Here is a 20,677-nt window from a genome sequence, read left to right as displayed (position 1 = left end):
TGAATGTCACACTCAAAATGTTTCAATCGAAATTTTAAATTTAATTTATTTTATCGTAGAAATTAGAATTTTAAAGCTTAAATTAGATTTTTTTAAAAAAAAATTCACATGAATTATAATTTAATATTTGTTACAAATCAATAGATTTTAATTGATTGTCAATAATGATTAGTAAATAAAATAAATAGATAAATATAATTTTAATTTTATCCTTGAATTAAAAAATTTAAATTAAAAAAATTCTAATTTAAATTTATTAAATGCAAATATAGAAATCCATATATGAATGAAAGGGAATTTTCAAAAATCTTAAGCGGCCTTGGGCCCCCTAACCGTGCATACCATCCGCCCCTATTTATCATGTGATGATGCCGAATATATTCATCGGTATTGCCCAAATCATAAAACACAGTAAAATGCAAGTTAAAACTTGAAACAGCAGCGTGGGCAAAGTTACCGCGGGACCATGGTGGACAGGTTCTTCCTGACGAGGCAAAGGGAAGTGCACCAGCAAGAACCTGACTCAATTACTCTTCTCTCGGGGCCCCCCACCTGGTAAACGCTCCTCCCTGATAAGTCTGCTAGTAATTACGTCGAACACATGGTAGGGTGGTACTTCATTTGTTTTTCACTACACTTAAGACGCAACAAGTACGCATCACTCATAACAGTTTACCCATGTCATATAATTAATTCTTGATTTTGTTCTTTTTTTTTTTTTTTGAGTTGGTATTTCATGGGTATTGTAAAAATTTGCAGTGGGAAGACATCGTTGCTATTCCAGTTTGCAATCAACTCCGCATTAGAGTGCAGCTCTAGCAATCGTAAAGTGGTTTTCATATGTAACCGGCGAAGGCTAGAAACCAAACCCCCATACCTTTCCCAGGCATATAGCTCTCTTTCTTTTTGAAGCTTCTTTTACATTTTATAATTCTGATAAGTTTTACTTTTTGCATGGATATCAAAATTTTCAGGGCATTGATCCATCTTCTGATATCTTTCAGGGGATAAAAATGAAGTAAGGAATCTCCTTGGAACCCCTTAATTATTAAACAGTGAGGATAAGAATTATTATAGCTAATTGTCTATTGAATGTTTGAATTCTGGTGTTTTAATTTCTTGAAGATATGTTGATGATGAGGATGGAATCAAGAAGTACTTTGCTGCATTTCACCTTAATGATACGTTTCCAGCTGCAGTTATCGTTGATGATTTTGGAGATTTCTTCGATGAAAGGTATTTTAATTATCTCATTTTCAAGCAACCCATTTTTAATCTCATTTCAATCATTACAAATATGAAAATTAGGAGCTGTCAAGAGAGATATGGTAATACTCGTGGAAGAGATTTGGCAATGGTTCGGACTCTAGCTTTGTGTCACAATGCAACAATCCATGCTAAGTACGTAAACTTTCACTGCAAAAATGCTTCATCATATTGGGGTTAATGGCAAATACTTATTAATACTATAATTTATCCACAGTAAAAAAGGGTCTTGCAAGCTCTTATTATCTGATACGCACCATGGGGACTCTCCAAGGTTGCTTTTTATCTACAAGAGGTGGATTCCGACCATTTTTACGGTCAAGGGTTTGTGTTTTCTACTTTGAAGCGTTTATAGCATGTTGATGCGTCTAATAAAAGCATCTGCCATGGCTTAATTTTACCATCGATTTTTTTTTTCTGTTTTTTCTTACTTTTTATGTGTATAATAAGTACTCTCTTTTTTTTTTTTTTGGTTTTTGTTTTGTTTAAAGGAGATGGTTGCGGATCGTTTCTTTTGAAATATAACAACTATTCAGGAAATGGCAGCTCTAAGAGCACAAAAATAGCAAAGTACTCCATAGCGTTTCAGTATTTGTTATTGGAGGGGATCACTGAGGATGGTGATGAACAGTAATATTACCAAACTTCATTATGTTGAGATCTAAAACACTTTGATTTTGTAGCTCTTTGGTGGAACCGTGCAAGTTCCTTGCAGGGATCATTGATGACCGATGATGGTGAATGGTGATTTTGTTTGTTGGGTTGATTCCTTTCACTAGAATTTGGTACCCTACTGATCTGTCTATGCTCGATGAAATCTGCAAATTAATTTTATTGATAAACATCTTGATCTATTGATCAACGTTCGTTGAGGGTGTGCCTACAGATGTATTTTAGAGTTGATACGTAAGGTTGCCATCATCTCTCCTCTTAATTAAACTGATGTATTTATGTAGGATATAATACTAATAATTCGTGTATTAATATCATATTTTATACGAAAATTATATCATAATTTATATAGATATAAAATGTACAAAATATATATTTTTTATTTTTATTAAATTCATTTTTTTTGTTAAAATTTTAAATCGTATTATTTTAATATCTTTTTTTATAATATTTTAAATTACCAAATTTACTCTTAATTATGTTTTCGACGATGAGTTATTAAATAGAAATGTTCTTCGCTTCTTCCGATCTGGTTTTGATAATAATAATAATAGTAATAAATTAAAAAATAAAACTGCAAATTGAAGGCCCAAACTAAGAAGACCGAAGAAAAAATGAAGAAGCTATTCAGGGAACTCTAAAAACAGCAGCAAAAGCATCGGACACTTTCATAGTTTCATTTCAATATATATATAATACAATATAAGTTCGCTTAGTTTAACTGTAACATCAAGTTACCTTTTTCGTCTGCCCAACATTAAGGATCATCACAATCTTTCACAAGATTTTCTGAAGCTTAAGAAAACTTACGAAAAACATCACAAAATGCATTTTTCCAAAATATCAGCAAAAATACCGTAACTCTAACACCTCTTTACGTAACTCTTAACACCCTTTTAAAGGCGTTCATGGGTTGAGTTCAAGTTAGACTTGATGTTAATATTTTATATGTTTGTTCAAGTTCAATTCGATTCAAAATTTTGAATCTTAAAATTTTCTAAAGCTTAGTCCAAATTAAAAAAATAAATATTAAACTCACTCATTAAACTTAATTTATATAATAAAAAATTAAAAAAATTGTGATTAAATTAAATTTAATGAAATTATATTTAATTTATACATATATAAAAATTAAAAATAAAAATTATATATATTTTATTAAACTAAAAAATTAAAAATAAAAATTAAGTTTAATAAAAAAGCTATAATTTTTATTTTTAATTTTATATAGACGTGAATTAATTTATATATAATTCACATATATATATAAATAAAAATTTATATATATATATATGTGAATTCGAATTGAATTGAGTTGAGTTTAGGTTTTAAACTTTTTATTTGAAATCCGGTCCAAAATTTAAACGAGTCTAAAAATTATGTACAAGCTCCTTTAATGGATTTTAATTTTTTGTCCAATCTTTTTCAAAACTTGGGCGAGTCATCGGGTTTGGATAGGTAATCTGACCTTTGAACATATTTACACCCTTCCATGCTTGGCTATTCTATTAGTTACCATATTTCATTACTAATATTGGGTGATTTGAACTTGTTTCCTACCCTACATTTTGCTGTAATGAAAAGTTGGGGTCATTGTTAGATTTCTGTGCAAATGCATCTAAGAAATGATAAGAACTAGTTTTCCTTGTGTTGGTAGGAAAGGTCACTGAGGCTGCAGAAGAGGCACTTGTGATGATAATCCTCCATGCCGCAACATTGGTTTATTATTTACTTTCCTCAGCTGCTTAATTAGAGTGCAACTGAGAATTTAATTCTAAAAGATATCATAACAAAAGATGAAAAAGAAAATTGGTATAAGTTACTTTTATGCAAGGTACATGCAATTTCTGAAATTCCAGTTCTAATTCCTTCAAAATTTTCAAAAACCTTATAAATAATTTAGTAAAGCTAGTAAATTCAGTTTTTTTTAGAAACTACAAATCAAGCTAAAAAAATAGTCTCCTCTGTACGTGTTCTCTGAACATGTTCTGTAGGTTTAGGTTTTCTAGTCTTGTCTTTTATAAGGGCTTATTCCTCGGGATCTCTTCATTCCTTTGATCTTTGAGGATTGGTTAGTTTCTTTTAGTAGCAGTGACGGTCGAAAGTAGGGTTTCAAGGTGGTCTGGAGGAGTGACTCCTAATGGTTTTTTAGTCTAAACGAGAAGGAAACAAAATGAGCAAGGAGAGAGGTATAGAAAGAATATGGAAGAATCTAGTGTTAAAGGAGGAGGAGGAAGAACGAGTAATAATGGAGAACCATGAAGGGAACTGTAATGAAAGTAAAGGAAAATGGATGATGGCAATAGTCCTAACAAACAGAACCTTCAATAAAGATGCACTGATAGGAACTCTCAAGGTGGTGTGGAAATTAACAAAGGAGTAGAGTTCTTGGTCTTAGATACAAATCTTTTCTTGCTAAAGTTCGCCACAAAAAAGGATAAAAAGAGAGTTTTAGACGGTTCACCATTGACTTTCAACAAGAATTTGGTGCTTTTTTTGTGAATATGATGGGAATTAAAGTACAGCAAACTATGTCTTTACAAGGGCAAGCTTCTAGATTAAAAAGCATGGGCTGGCCTTAAATATGCTGAATCAGAAGGTGGCAAAAAGCATAGGAAGAACGTTAGGAGATCTGCAAATGGTTGACAATGATACAAACAATAAAGAAAGAGCATGCCACTCGAGGAGTAGAGTTAGTGTAGACATAACAAAACCTCTTAGGTAGTTTGTTTCAGTAAGGGGAGCAGATGGACGAACCACAGTTCAAGGTACACTAAGATATGAGCGGCTTCCTCTCTTTCGCTATACTTGTGGACGCCTAGGGCATTCAGAAGTAGAATTTATAGTGGATGGGATTAGCCAGACGGATAATCTACAAAGGCAGTATGGAGACTGGTTGCACTCATCACCTCTGAAAATCAAACCCATAGGTCTATGGCGAACCTCCACCAAGTATAACACAGCAGTACAACGAGATGCTGAGCAGTGCCGAAGTTCAGGGTACAGTGGGAAAATAAGTGGTAGCAGATCAACGCCAGGGTTAGCACGCAGTAGGGAAACAAGGAAGAAGCTGCATATGGAAAATGGAGAGATTTCAGGGAATAACAGCAATTCATGGCGAGGTAACAGGGATAAAGGCGAAATGGAAGGAACAAAAAATCATTCTTTTAAGGACGTTGACCAAGGAGGGAATGATGGAGAAAATAATGCAGGGGAATCTATTAAATTGAAAGACAGCATGGAGACTCCACTGAACACGGCTCACGTGAGAGCTAGAATTGGAAAGCTTAACAATAAACCAACCAATACAGTGGGACAATGCCACATGGTAAAGAAAATGAGGTGGAAAAAAGAAATTTAGAGGCAAAACAACTAATTTTTAATCCGTACAATGTACGAAATTTTTATTAAATTTTTCATAATTTTAAATTTATTTTTTAAATTTATCTAATATATAATCATATATTTATAAAATGTTAAGTTACAATTAAATGATAATTTATAAAATACATATTATAAATGATATTATTTATCTGAAAAAAATCTAAACTTTTGTAAATTTTTAAGAATTATAAATTTTTTCATTAAAAAATATTTTCTTCAATTTATTTACTAAATACTAAAAATTTTACTACCATTTTTTTCTTGTTTGATAAAAAATCAAGAATTAATATTTAAATAGATGAAATTAATAATTATTTTTATCATAATGTTGATTAGGTGGTATATATATATATTTAATTGAACAATAAATCACAATTATTAATTTTGTTATAATTATTAATTTTTTATTAGTTATTATTTTTGACATACTTCAAGTAATTATTACACAAATATATTGGGTTAACAATTATTTCTATATATGTCAATAAAATAAAGTTATTTTTTAGATAAAAGAGAAATAATAATTATTTATTTTATGCTTAAAAACTTTTTTTTTGAAATAATTTTTTTATTTTTAATCATTTTTAATATAATTGATAGTATTTTTTGTAAGTTAGATATGATAGTGATCATCATTATTCTCATATCATTCGTTGTAGATAAAAAAATTTAATAATAAAAAATATAGCAAAAGAAAATAAAAAATATAAATTTACATATTAATTTGTCAAGATTAAATATATATAATAATAAAAGCAGATATGTTAATAAATTAACAGAGAATAACAACATTGAAGAAATGAATAAAACAAAAAAATATATAATATAAAAAGTTAATTATAATCAATCTAGGCAAAATTAAAAAAAGTTATGGACTAAAGAAAAACAAATAAATTAACTAAATATATAATACAAAAATATTTGAATTAGAATATAAATAAAACATTATACTTGTTTTCAAAGCAAAAACATATTTTTATCTAATTTTTTTAACAACATTTAAATGTCTCATATTTTCATATAAAGATATAAGCTTTTATTACTTTAAAAATAAAATACTTTTTAGTTAATAATTCATTAACTTATCTAAAAGTATTAAATTTAAATAATCTATTAAATAATTTTCAATTTTTAATAGAATTTGATTTGAATTTAAATAATTATCTAAAAATTTTAAATTTAAATAATTTATAAATAGAATTAGTTGATAGAAAATAAAATTTTATTAAGTATATATGTTTAAAACTGTTATTAAATTTAAAAAGAAAAGATAAATTATGATTTAATATATTTGAATTCAAATCTTCTACAAAAATTTTAATCATAGATAGATATTGATTTCAATTTAAATAATTATCCAAAATATTTAATTTAAATAATTTATTAAAAATATTATTTGATAAATAAAATAATATAAATATTATCCTTATGTGTCATTAAAAAAGATTATCTACCTAAGTATCCACATAAACAATTTTGATCATATAATCTTGTATGTTGTAATAGAATATACATATTAGATTTGTGGGCACAATGCCACACATGGAAACAAAAGTATCACGTAGCATCGAGGTTCCAATGAAATAAAGACTAGGCCAAAAAAATAAGGGAAGGCATTGGTGGAAAACGATAGCACGGCAGGTACAAAGTTGGCAAGCAAAAAGCCAATTAGAGCTGGGTAAAAGGAAGATGGAACCTGGACAGGTAATAGGAGGCATAGAATTCGACAATCATGCAAAGAAGTGTAGAATAGAAGGATCCGAAACAGTAATAATGACAGAGACTGATTTCAAGTCCCGTTGAGAATCATGAAGGCCTTAACTTGGACTATCGTGGGCTTGGGAACCCACGTGCAGTCAGAGCTCTTAAAGAGATAATCAAACAATATGACCCCCATGAATTTTTTCTGAGTGAAACAAAACTGCATGTTAATAGGCTGGTTAAAATAAGGAAAGGGTGTGGTTTGCAATCTTGCTTCGGAGTGAATGCTGAAGGAAGGAGTGGAGGCTTAGCAATGTTGTGGACAGAGGAGGTTTCATTGACACTTCAAAGTCTTTCCAAAAATCATATAGATATGGAGGTTACCGAGGAAGGAGGAACAAAAAATTGGAGACTCACGGGGTTTTATGGAGAACCAAACAATAACATGAGACATGAATCATAGGCACTGTTGAGGGGCCTTGCAAGAGATAGTTAGCTACCATGGCTGTGCATGAGTGATTTCAGTGAAATCATGTGGGGCCAAGAAAAAGAGGGAGGGGGAACTCGTAGAGAAAGTCAAATGCGGGCATTCAGGAAATCTTTAGATGATTGTGGACTTGAGGATATTAGCTACACTGGGGCACGGTTCATGTAGGAAAAGGGGAAGATAGTTTCTAATAACATTAGGAAGAGGCTTGACAAAGGGGTTGCAACGAAAATTTGGAGGGACCGATTCCCGCTTGCTGAGATTCGGCAAGTGGAGTCTTCCATTTCCGATCATTGTCCAATTGTGGCCAATTGTGGCCATCATGGATAAGAAAGGACCTACACAGCCAAGAAAGAGAAAGAAGAAAGTTTCATTTTAAGGCCATGTGGGCACAAGAGCCCTGTCGTAATGGATTTTGAGTTATTGATGTATTTGGAAACGAAAATGAAAAAGAAAAAAAATAGTCGCTATTGATATTTTTGGTTAGGTGTGATTAGACACTTATTAAAATTTATTATTTTAATAAGATTTTAAAATTCATTAAAATTTATTAAAAATATAATTCTAGAGTTTATTAAACAATTTGAGTTCAGGAATCGATTATACATGAGAAAATATTAATACCCCTACAGCATTCATTTAAGATAATACAAATTAATTACATGTTATCTATTAATTCTAATAAAATTAGTATTAGTTTTGGTATTTAAAAAATAATTTTCTTGACTTCCTTTTTTTTATCAAAGTTTTAGTTTATTATTATTATTATTATTTGTCATTTTGTTTTATTCTAAAAAAATAAATTCGAACCCTTTTTATTGAAATAATTCTTAAAATGTTCAAATATGTTGATAACATTAAAAGAACTCTTTTTCACTTAGAGATTTCTTACTAGAGATTTTTTAGGCATTATTTCTCAAAATACCTTAAAATCCCATCCTAAAAAATTCGTATTTACTTTTCATAAAAATAAGATCATGCATGCATTGCGAATAATAATATATTGATACACACATTTTATTTTTTTTATAAAAATTTTATTGGTCATTTTTATTTAAATTTTTTTTTAAAAAGAAGAAATTTTATCATATTTAGATTTTTTATAAAGACTCAAATACACTATTAATATTTTAAAAATCTTTTCATCCAAGGATTTCATAAAGCATCACTTCTCGAAATATTTTTAGAATCTTATCATCAGATAAATTTTTTTTCCTCACTTTTTATCATTTTATTTTTAACAAATTAATTAATTTTTATTTTATTTAATAACAAAAAAGAGGAAAATTTTTAATGTATTAAAAACTTTTTATAAATACTCCAATACGTTAGTGGTATTTAAATAAAAAAATCTTCTTACCTACAGATTTCGTAAGTATTGCTACTCGGAGTACCTTTGAATCTTATCATCAAATAATTTTTTCTTTTACATTTTTACTAATTTTTGGTTATTTTCCATTTTTCAAATTAAAAAAATCAAAATTTAAAAATCATTTTTTAGTGTTAGTATTATTATCCTTAGTTATTATTTTTATTATGATTATATTGTTTTATAAAGTTCATTTTAACTTTTAGTAAAAAAAAAAAAAATTAGACTTTGCTTTTCATTATTCATTTTTTATTCATTCATTATTTTATATTTTTTATTAGGGTTTTCTTTTTTATCAGCATTAATTTATTTTTACATATCCTAAATACTAAAAATAACATAAAAATAGAATAAATAGAATAATTAAAAAAAAATTTTAAAATACCAATTTTCCATCGGTCAATGTCGATCAACGATAAGTCAACGTTGGAGTCAATGTCGATGGTCCAATATCGATCTAGAGTGATTTAGGACCAATTCGTCTAGCAATTTAGCTTTCCAGCACTAGTTCAAGTGTACCAATCAAAATTAGCAGCAAGCCAAGTTAGGTGCGCAGACCCCAGGTTGGATCCGGGTCGACACAGGAATCTTCAAGTCCATGAAACAACATCGTTTTGCCTTTTTTCTTCAACTATAAAAATCAAAATTTTTTTATTTCATTTTCTTTCTTCCCTCTCTCTTTACCTTTCTCTTTCTCTAGACTCCATCTTTTTAACCCCAATCAGCCACCCCTTATTCCCAAAATCCGACATTGGTGCACTATGGCATCCGTCAGTCACTGTCACTATTACCATTCACTGGTTTTGCAAAATAATAATCTTCCCCTCAACCAACTAAACATAGATCTAGTCCTAGTTTTGCAAAATAAGGCTCAAAATGGCACAAATTTGACTTCGAAGATTTGGCTAAAATGATTTTGTTTTTACTTTTTTTTTTTTTTTGCTTACTTTATGCTTCTAGTGGTGTTGGTTCCCATTCCAAGGACTGTGATTTTTTTTGTTTGTGTTTTTGGGTTATTTTTACAAAAAAACCCTTTTTTTATCTACTAGAGCCCTTTAGTTTTCTAGATTATTTCATTTTTTTTGCTTGCATTTGTTTTTCGATTCTTCTTTTTTTTTGGTTTTCTTCGTTTTTGTTTTTATCTTTCGTGGCTTTATTTATAGAGCCTAACCAAAATCCTAAAAAATCTGAAATTTTGTTAAACTTTGGCCACCCTACCCTAGAGTGACTGTCAAAAGTGACAACCAGTGACTGTCAAAGCTACTAGCAGTACAACTATCAACAGCTAGTAAAAAAGTGCCATAAAAAAAAGGAAAAAAATAAATAGATAATAATAATAAATAAATAGATATTTACTGCTACACCTCTTTGCCTATTTTTGAGAATTAGAAATAAGGCAAAGACAAACAGACAACCATTTTGTTTGGAAAGAAGAAACATTGTGCATAAATTTTTTTTTTTAATTTAAAAGGCTTTTCTCAGTAGAAGCTCGATAACTTTTTTAAAAATTTAAAAGGCTCATCTACACAGAAGCTTAACTACTCTTGAAAATTTAAAAGACTCATCTAAACAGAGGCTTAACGACTTTAAAAATTTTATCTTGAAAAAAGTACATCTAAGCAAAGGTTTAACAACTTTAAAATTCTTATCTGAAAAAATGCTCATCTAGGTAGAGGCTCAACAATTTTAAAAAAATCTCATTTTCACAAAAACTTCTCTAGGTAGAGGCTCAATACTTTTAAAAAAATTCTTCATTTTGAAAAAGGCTTCTTTTAGTAAAGGCTCAACAACTTAAAAAATTCTTCATCTTTTCTCGAAATCGAGTTTTCATCTTTGAACAAGTAAATTTTTCTCTTTTAAAATCTCTTGTTTAATTATTATCTTTACTCGAAGATCAAAATTTTATTTTTCATTATGAATGGAAAGTCCATGTGTTTATTATAACTGCTCATGGATGCATGTACTAAGTGCTCTATATGTAAAACATGTAATGCAATCAAAATCATTCATTTTTAATTGTGGTAAAAGGCTCTCGAAGTCTCTCACATTTTTGCTTCTTTTATCAAAATTCTCAACAATTGCCATAGCATCAATTTGTTTTTAACGTCTAACCAATTTATTCTTTCTCAACAATAATTTTCTTTTCTAGAAGTCTGCAACATTAATGTCTTTCATGCTTTTCTTGTCATTTTTCATCTCTTTATTGACTTTTAAAAAGTAATGTTGAGAACTTTCGTGTTAATGTTTTTTCATCATTATAAGTTTAAGACAAACAAAATGCAATCACACATTCCTCTCATTCATTTGTAAGGTGAACAAAGATGACAAATTGAAATAAAAATATGGATAGGCATTATTCCCAAAGGAAAGAAAGCATATTTCATGAAATTGATAATAAGTGTATGGTAACAAAAGTGTTGGATAAGAACAAATGTACCCAAGTAATGATTACAAGATAACCATGAACAAAATACTATCGATTTTTTTCTTTGAAACTCAACCAGATGACTTTCTTGATTTTTTAGAGTTTGTTAAACTACATTTGCCCCCGTATAGTGAGGTCATTTCTTGACGATGCTTTTCCTTTACATCCAAGCTATTTTTTTAGGTTTTTAACTTAGATATGTCATTCTTTTTGTTATTTTTCTTTTTTTTTTTCTTTTTTATCTTTTTCAAACGAAGTATCTTTTCACAGCATTTGAGTTTATTGAAGTAGGCAAATCATTTTTGTCCATTTCTACTAAAATTAATGCCCTACAGGAAAAGGCTTTCTTCACCATATACGGATCTTTCCAATTTGGTGTCCATTTTTCTCGTTTATGATGTTGATTTGGAAGGATCCTTTTCAACACTAGATCTTTTTTTTAAAAACGATAAGGGTGAATCTTCCTATCATGTGCTCTCATCATCTTCTTCTGATACAATTGACTATGGTAAAGTGTTGTAAGCTTTTTCTCTTTAATGAAGTTCAACTATTCGTAGCAATTTTGAACCTATTCTGTTTCTTCTAACTTGACTTCCATTAGAATTCTTAATGAGGGAATTTTCACTTTAACTAGCAACACAACTTCTATCTCATAAACCAAAGAGAATGGGATAGCCCCAATAGATGTTTGGATTGATGTTCTATAAGCATGCAAGGCAAAAACCAACTTCTCATATTAGTCTTTATAAGTATCAATCATTTTTTTAAAGATCATTTTGATATTCTTGTTTATGGCTTTTATTATCCCATTCATCTTCGGTTGATATGGTGTCAAATTATGATGATAGATCTTGAACAAAGTGCATACTTCATTCATTATTTTACTATTCAAGTTTTTGGTATTATAAAAAATAATCATCTGTAGAAGCCTATATATGTATATTATCTTCTTTTTTATGAACTTGCATACCATGGATCAGGTCCCACTAACGTACGATACAACTTTTACCCATTTTGTAAAATAATCAATTATCACAAAGATAAATCTATGCCCATTTGAAGTTTTCAAGGTAATGGGACCAATGACATCTATGCCCTACATAAAAAATGGCCATAAAAGTGTTAAAACATGCAAAGCTGACGAATGAGCATGAATCTTGTTAGCATAAATCTTACACTTATGACATCTTCTAGCATAATCAATACAATCATTTTTCATTGTCAATCAATAATAGTCAACCCTCATAATTTATCTATCTATCATGTGATCATATGTAAGTGCCCCACAAATCCTATTATGTATTTCTTTGATAATTTTCTTTGTTTTAATTGCATCTACACATCTTATAAGTACCTGATCTCAACCTCTTTTATAAAGAACATCTCCATGAATAAAGAAACTCATAGTGAGCCTTCTGATGATCCTTTTATCATTTTTTATTGCATGCTCAGGGTATTGCTAACTTTTGATATATTGAAGAATATCATGGTACCATGGCTTCCTAACAACTTTTTTTTTGACACTTGAGTAATTTACTGGTACATCTTTCACATCCAACTTAATGGGTTGGATCTTAGTATTTTCATCTATTCTAATCATTGTAGCCAAAGTAACCAGTGCATCAGTAATCTAGTTTTCCTCTCTAGGTAAATGCTCGAATTGAAGTTCTTCAAATTACTTGACTAACTCAGAGATGTATTTATGGTATCGAATTAACTATGAATCTCTCCTTTCCCATTCATCTCATAATTGATAGATGACCAATGCTAAATCTCCAGACACATTTAACACTTTGATTTTTCTTTCAATTGCTACTTGCAGACCTATGATACAAGCCTTGTATTCTATCACATTATTTATACAGTTAAAATTCAATCTAGTTATGATAAGATAACAGTGTCCATTAGGAGATATTAAAATTATCCTAATGCCATGACCCAAAGTGTTAGTAGTTTCATCAAAATACACCTTCCAAGACTTTCTAACAGGTTCATTCCTTTCAATGACTATCACATCTTCATTAGAAAAATCTAGCTTCATTGGTTCATAATCTTCAGCTGCACGACCAGTAAAAGACTCAACTATTACACGTTTTTTAATTGCATTTTAAGTTACATAGATAATATAATATTCTGAAAGCATAACTTGACATCGTGTTATTCTCACTATCAATGAAGGCTTTTCGAAGATATACTTAATAGGATCCAACTTTGCTATAAGCCAAGTAGTGTGATAAAGCATGTATTGCTTGACCCTTCAAGCTATCCAGGCTAGTGCACAGCAAATTTTCTCTAATGATGAATACTTGGACTCATAATTAGGAAACTTTTTGCTCAAGTAGTAGATTATTTGTTCTTTCTTGTTGGTTTCATCTCTTTGGCCCAATACACTTCCCATTGAATTTTCATGCACTGTTAAGTATAAAATCAAAGGCTTTCCTGAAACTAGTGGCACCAACACAAGTGGATTTAATAAGTATTTTTTGACTTTATCAAAAGCTTATTGGCATTCATTATTCCATTCTCATGGACCATGTTTTCTAAGAAGCTTGAAAATGGTATCGCACTTGTAGGTGAGTTGAGAGATGAAACGAGCAATATAGTTCAATCTCTCCATAAAGCCTTACATTTTTTTTCGAGTACAAGGAGGGATAAGTTCTGAATAGCACATACTTTTGTTCGAATCCACTTTTATTCCTCTTTCACTAACCATAAAGCCTAACCGTTTTCCTAATTTAGCATTGAATATACACTTGACACAGTTTAACTTTAACTAGAATCTTCTTAACCTATCAAACAACTTTTGAGATTGACTACATGATTTTCTTCTTCATGAAATTTTGTAATCATACCATCCACATACACTTCTATCTCTTTATGCATCAAGGTATGAAAAAGAGTTACTATCGCTCTTTGATTAGTAGCACTAGCATTTTTAAACCTAAAAGGCATGACTTTGTAACAGAATGTCCTTCACACAGTTACAAATGTTATTTTCTCCATATTCTCTTGAGCCATCTTAATCTGATTATAGCCTAGAAAGCCATCCATAAATAAAAATATGGAATGCTTAGCAGTGTTATCCATAAAAGTATCGATATAGGATAAAGAAAAATTATCATTGGGACTCACCCTATTCAAATCTTGATAATCAACACATATTTTTACCTTTCCATCCTTCTTAGGAATAAGCACCATATTGGCAACCCATTCAAGATATTTTGCCACCTCTAAAAATCCAACATCAAATTGCTTTTTCACCACCTTTTTAATTTTCAACATCTCTGGCTTCATGCATCTTAGTTTTTGCTGCACTGGCTTATCATCCAATTTCAAAGGTAATTTGTGCTCTAAAATATCAGTATTGAGTCTTGACATATCCTAATAAGACCATACAAACACATCAATGTATTCTCAAAATAATTCTTCTAGCTTTTGCTAATCAACTGGTGAAAGAGACATACCAATTTTAACCTCTATTTTATTTTCATCATCCCCCAAATTTACTAATTTGGTAATTTTCTTGTAGGGCTCAATTGGCTTATCTTCATGTTTTATTAATTTCAACAAATCAAAAGATAATGTGTAATTATTTGAATATTTTTTATTATCAAGTTTATCAACCTAAATTAGGTTTTCAAAATTGAATCCAAAATTATTATCATGATTATCTTCACGTTCATTAGTTAGGACCCTGTAAAAAGGTAAGATGAAGAGAATATTAGCACTCAAAAGTGAAAATGGTAAAAAAAATGATTAAGGTATAATAAAAAAAGAAATGGATTGAATAAATGAAAGTGAAAGCAAATAGAAGAAATGTATATGCATCTTTTTAAGTCTTTTATTAAAACAATAAACATAAACACACCATAAAAGATCTTTTAATGCTCATAGAGAGCAATTAGGGATTTAAAGTTTCACAGTATATTACTTTTCAAAAGTTTTAAAGACAACAAGTAGCTTCATGACTTTTTAATTATTCAACTCAAAATTTAGAAGGCAAAGGTGCACAAACAGCTTTTCATCCAAACTTTTCTTTACTTTCCCATCCACCATTTAAATGGCTAGCATAGAAAAAACTTCAATTAGCTCCACACTTGGGGCTTCAAATGAATCTGGGTAAATACAAACTCCTAAACAAAAAGAATTATACAAGTAAAGAATAACCATCAGCTTTGACTCTATCTCATATCCCTTAAGATTAGCCATTCTCTTTTCTTTCTTCTCATTTAAGATTTTCATTTTGTCTCCTCTTGTCAATTTATAACCCAAGCTGAATCTGTCTTTCTTATCATATATTGTTAACGACTTTGTAATTTCTTGTAGATTCTTTTCAAGTTTAGCTTTAGGTTGTCATCCCATCCTAATAAACTATTTAATGATCATTTTAGTGGTGGTAGACTGGTGCAGTAAATATAATTTAGATCCTTCAACCACATATGTTATTTTGATAATCTCAAAAGATCTATAAGAGCACTTTAAGGCTTCATCTGTCACTTTCACATAAAAAGTATTTATCGGTTGTGTTATCAATAAATTTTTTTCTTCTATCACATATGTAAGCTTTCCATCAATAATGAATTTGACTTTTTTATGCAATGAAGATGGAACCCCTACCATATAAATTCATAGCCTATCTAATAAGTAATTGTATAAAGGAGAGATATCCATAACTTAAAATTTTACATTAAAAGTACAAGGGCAATCTGCAATGGCATTTTTATACCTCTCAATACCTTTCTTTGAATCCCAACGAAAGCTAAAACAACCATATGACTAAACTTTATAGAAGATCCATTAACTAACAATTTTACCATAATAGTCATAGGTATAACATTGATTGATGAGCCATTGTCAATCAGAACCTTAGTTATTATATGATTCTGACACTTTATAGTAATGTGAAGAGCCTTAGTACTTTTTCACCCCTAAAGAAGAATCTTTTTATCACTGAAAGAAATGTAGTTTGAAATTGTCAGATTATTGACAAGCTATTTCATGTACTCAACTAATAGGATACATATGCATGATTAAGTACTTTCAGTAAAGTATTATGGTGTTACTTTGAGCTTAGCAATAATGACAATAGCAAAATTCTAGTTGGCATCTTGTTCAATTATTCTACCATGCTGTACTCACTATATTTTATTAGTTTTAAAAATTAACATGCTTTATTCTCAAAAACCTACTTCTGACATCATTTATCAAAGGCCGTCACAAGATTACTCTGACTTCCTTATTTTTCTCTAACCTTTCTTTTTTCTTTTCGAGCTTTCTCTAATGTTTCTAAAGTGTAACATCTCCCACTCCGGGTATACCTCATATACCCGTTATATTTGAGTATCTGAATTAACCACGATATCATAATTGTACTTTTCATGGTACTATTTTGTCATTCTAGAATGGAAAACGTCCAAAGATTTTAATTGTCACTATTGATTGGGATATAGGCTTTTCTAGCCTTAGGGTCAGCTTTTGTCATAATAGATAGTTATCGGTCTACGCATAAACCTATTCTTTGAATCCACAGTAAATGCTTTAGCTTTCATTTTATCTTATCTTTTTTCATGAAACTCTATCTGACCCATATCCATCAATTTTTGCATCTTTTGACGGAATTAGTCACAACTCTCTATAGAATGCCCTAAAACACCTTTATGATAGTCGTAGGTCTCAGTGGAGTTAATCTTTTTGGAGCATTTATAAAGTATTATTAACTTTAACATATCAACCTTGACTAAAGCTTCAAACACCTTAGCCATTGAAATCTTGACTATATCTATCATTTTCTTCACATGGCATGTTTGCCCATCAATCAAAGCATTTATTGATGGTCTAGTATGATTTGGTAAAAGGTTTTCATTAATATTTAGAGTCTCTCTCTCAAAGTTTAACACCCATTCATTAATCAACCCTTGCACTTTATGCTTCAAAGTAGTACAATTTTTCATAAAATGACCTAGATTTTCTTAATGATCATCACAATATGCATTAGGATCATACCATTTGAGAAACAAAAGTTTTAATGGTTCAACAATAACAGGGGCTAGTAAATATTTCTTAATAAGTTGAAGGTATAGATCTATGTATGTTATAGGGATAAGGTCAAAAGTGATTTTTTCTTAGGTATTTTTTTTAGGCCTTTTGGATCACTATTTAGGTTGGGTCTCTATTTTGGCCTAGTAGGTGCAACAGGACAGTTGTATGCATAGGTGGGTGTTTGAAAGGATTGTTGAAAATGTGATGGATAAGCCGGTTGTTGTATCGACTAATACGACTGATATGGATGATGGATGGATGTAATATTATTTATGAAAGGGTAATGGGCTTGGTATACTAGTGTGAGGTATAGAGTAAACCTCTGAACTATTACCCTACATAGTTCACTGTTTGGGCTTTATTTTTTCTTATAGGAACTCTATCTTTCTTCACTTTGATTGTCTCTATTACATTGAGCTTGCCATTTTTTTATTGTATTTTCAATAATCTTTCCTGATATCACTATATCTACAAAGTTTTTGGTTACATTACCTATTACTCTTTCATAGTAAGGCGCTTTAGGGTGTTCACAAATAGGACAATTGTCTTTTTCTCAATGAGGGAAAGTTAAACTTGTGCGGCTACATCTTTCCATCTCTATGTGTACTTCTTAAAGTTTTTTATTACTTTATTTTTCAAGCTTTGTAGAGACAGATGATCTAGACCCAGATTTATGACATGCTAGTATTATGTAAAGAATGCCCTAGTGAGCTCTTTCCAAGCATGAATAGGAGTCTTGTCTAGTTGAACATACCATCTAGCTATAAAACCCGTAAGGCTATCCTAAAATATGTGCATCAATAACTTTTCATCATAAGCATGCATTGCCATCTTCGTCAATACATGGTGACATGAATCATTAGACATTTTATGCCATCATATTTTTTAAACTCAGAGACTTTGAATTTTGGTAGAATGACTACGTTTGGGATGAAACAAAGCTCGACTACATCTATGGAGCCATAAAAATCTATTCCCTCTATGGCCTTATGTCTTTCTTCTAATAATTTCATCTTTTGTTAGGCACTAATATGTTTCACTTTTTTAGATGTTTTTATCCTTATCTTTTCTCTCTCCTTAGGATTATCTAAGTCAGGAGTCAAGATTGGCTCGAATAGTTTTTCTATCATGACAGGATTAGCAAAATTTTAAAATTGTCCTGAAGCAAGTGTGGATGTCATTTTTAGATAAGGATATGAATATCCTCTAAGAGTAGGAATTTGTACTCTAGCTTTTTAAAAAGGTTGGGTCGACTATGGCTCAAACCTTGGAGGGTATATAGGATCCACCTTGTCTAGCTATTACTCTTGAGAACTAAGATTTCCTTCCACCACTTTTATTTTGTTAATATTTTTTAGCATGTCTATTCTCTTACTAAGATTCCATTTTAATTCTTCTTGAGTCATCTCAATCCTTTCAAATTGATTGGCATGTCCCTACCCCATGATTTTTATTTGAGCTCTGGTGTTGTATGAATGATGAGTAACTTAAGTCAAAATTTTTAAGGCACAAGCTATTATTAAACCTTTATAACCATAAATTTTCAAAAATCAAAATGCCATGTGTTGGAAATTTTATTTTTCTCTTCTTTTTGTGGCTTTTTTTAAAAATATGGTTTGTAAAAATAGTGCACATGATGCATGAATGCAAGTGAAAGATATTTGCTCTTGGAAGAATTTCAATACTAGAAAATCTTATTGATTTCATACAACTTTTATTACATGAGATTTATCATTCTAGAATTATATCCATAAAAGCATTTGACTTGCTCATAATGATTATTGGCTTCATCTAGAAAGTTTAGTAGGCATTGTCTATATTCTCCTACTGGATTGACTTCTTTTCTTAATGCCTCTACCTTTTCAACCATCTCTCATGCCTTTTTTACTACCTTACAAACTTGATTGGTCAAGTGCTCTATATATTGTTGCCTCCCTAAGCTTTTTGCTCTGCATCTTATGCAGACATTTTTTTCTAAATCATATGTGAAAATCCAATCTTTTTTCCTTCTCTATCACTTATCTATTATTGTTGAAATATGGTTCTTGTGGTCTTGTAGTTATAGCTTCAACCCTTTGATTACTTGGTAAAGTGATTCTTTTTTGTTTAGTACTTTAAAGTGCTTTCTTCTCTCTTTTATGAGCATAACCTTCAATTTTTCCTTTTTTTTTCTTGGGCATTCAACCAATCTTGCTAAAGCTGTAGAGTATAATCCCTCTTAATTCTAACATTCTTAAGAAATTCTGATGGTTTTTTTTCCTATTCTAGAGCTTTGCTTTTTTATTAGTTCACTTCCTCTGAGACCTCATCCATTTTACATTATCGACTAAGGTAAGACTTGGTAACTTTTCTAGTCTCGAATTGGACTCACAATCTCTTGTTTTCTTAGTGCAAATCTTTTAAATCATTGTTGGCCACATCCCATTCTTTTATGACTTTCTCCAATATGCTTCCCTATACTTCTTCTTTGTATTTAAACTATTCCATCGTCTCGTAAAGTGTTGGATTTTCTCTTCTTAGTTCTTTTTTTTCTACTTTTAATTTTTTCCTAACAAAATTCGACTTCTAATTATTGCACTTTTGCCAAAAGTTTAGTTTATTGATATGAGCCGTCATCAAGAAGGAGTACTATGCTCTGAGTTGCTTCACTTTCCAAATCTGGTAATCTAGAGTGACTTTGTCAAAGAGAGGCACCAGTTTCATCCTTTGTGTTTTCTTCTATGCTTGAATTAACTGCTCGGAGGTTCTTGATGGATTAGACTCATCGTAGGTGAATTCTACTTGAACTAGGCCATGAATGGCAAGAACAAACTGCTTTGCACCAAATTGCTTAAACACCATTAATAAAACGTGACCTACCACACCCCATAGTCCTAACAGTGGTATCCACAGTTCATTTCCTCCTTGATACAACATGGGCATATGGGGCATCCATGACGCCATCCATTCTATTTCATCATTGGTAAGCCTTCATTAGAATAGAACCATTCTTAGTCTTCAATATCAGCCATTAGCTTTTGTAGAACTTTTTGATTGAAGCCTTGTTTCGAAGATACAACTTTAAGAATGCACCTTTCTTACACTTGAAATGATTTTTAACCTACACATATAATAATGGTGCACATCTTATAAACCATCATTTTCCATTTCATTGACAAAAATGCAATGACTTGATGGTTTCGGCTAGGACTGCTAGTGTAAGATTTATTGCTTGGGTTTTAATTTGCTCGAAAAAGTCTACCACCATTATCTTGATGTAGCCTAAGGTCTTCAGGAAGATCACCAAGCCTTACAATGCTAAAGCAAACACAGGCATGCTTTGATCATCATCTAA

General features: G+C 30.4%; 1 protein-coding gene across 4 annotated transcripts; it reads left to right on the top strand.

Moving 5' to 3' along the window:
* The first annotated feature begins 323 nt into the window (after positions 1-323).
* On the top strand, positions 324-2,043 carry LOC111308479 (tRNA dimethylallyltransferase). 4 transcript variants are annotated; one of them, XM_089742848.1, is made up of 7 exons: positions 324-555; positions 760-886; positions 1,005-1,018; positions 1,126-1,236; positions 1,309-1,401; positions 1,484-1,590; positions 1,758-2,043. In XM_089742848.1, the coding sequence occupies exons 1-7, from the start codon at positions 467-469 to the stop codon at positions 1,898-1,900; spliced, it is 684 nt and encodes a 227-aa protein (XP_089598974.1). In that variant the 5' UTR covers positions 324-466; the 3' UTR covers positions 1,901-2,043. The 4 variants fall into 4 exon arrangements, with proteins under 4 accessions (XP_089598974.1, XP_089598973.1, XP_022762542.2 ...); XM_089742847.1 differs by having other exon boundaries at positions 975-1,018; positions 1,761-2,043; XM_022906807.2 differs by having other exon boundaries at positions 327-555; positions 975-1,018.
* Positions 2,044-20,677: the final 18,634 nt, after the last annotated feature.

The sequence above is a fragment of the Durio zibethinus genome, chromosome 2, assembly GCF_047325235.1.
Source record: "Durio zibethinus cultivar Kanyao isolate XHJ-2024 chromosome 2, ASM4732523v1, whole genome shotgun sequence".
In the NCBI taxonomy this organism is placed as follows: Eukaryota; Viridiplantae; Streptophyta; class Magnoliopsida; order Malvales; family Malvaceae; genus Durio; species Durio zibethinus.
Note: the sequence above shows the minus strand (reverse complement) of the source record. Positions and strands in the feature narration are given on the sequence as shown.

What these genes read in the sequence shown, in the direction of transcription:
- LOC111308479 (XM_022906807.2), top strand. Translation starts at nt 467, where the DNA reads ATGGTGGACAGGTTCTTCCTGACGAGGCAAAGGGAAGTGCACCAGCAA. An exon ending in TTTCAGGGGATAAAAATGAA is followed by an intron (nt 1,019 to 1,125) that starts GTAAGGAATCTC and finishes AATTTCTTGAAG; the next exon opens with ATATGTTGATGATGAGGATG. An exon ending in GACCATTTTTACGGTCAAGG is followed by an intron (nt 1,591 to 1,757) that starts GTTTGTGTTTTC and finishes TTTTGTTTAAAG; the next exon opens with GAGATGGTTGCGGATCGTTT.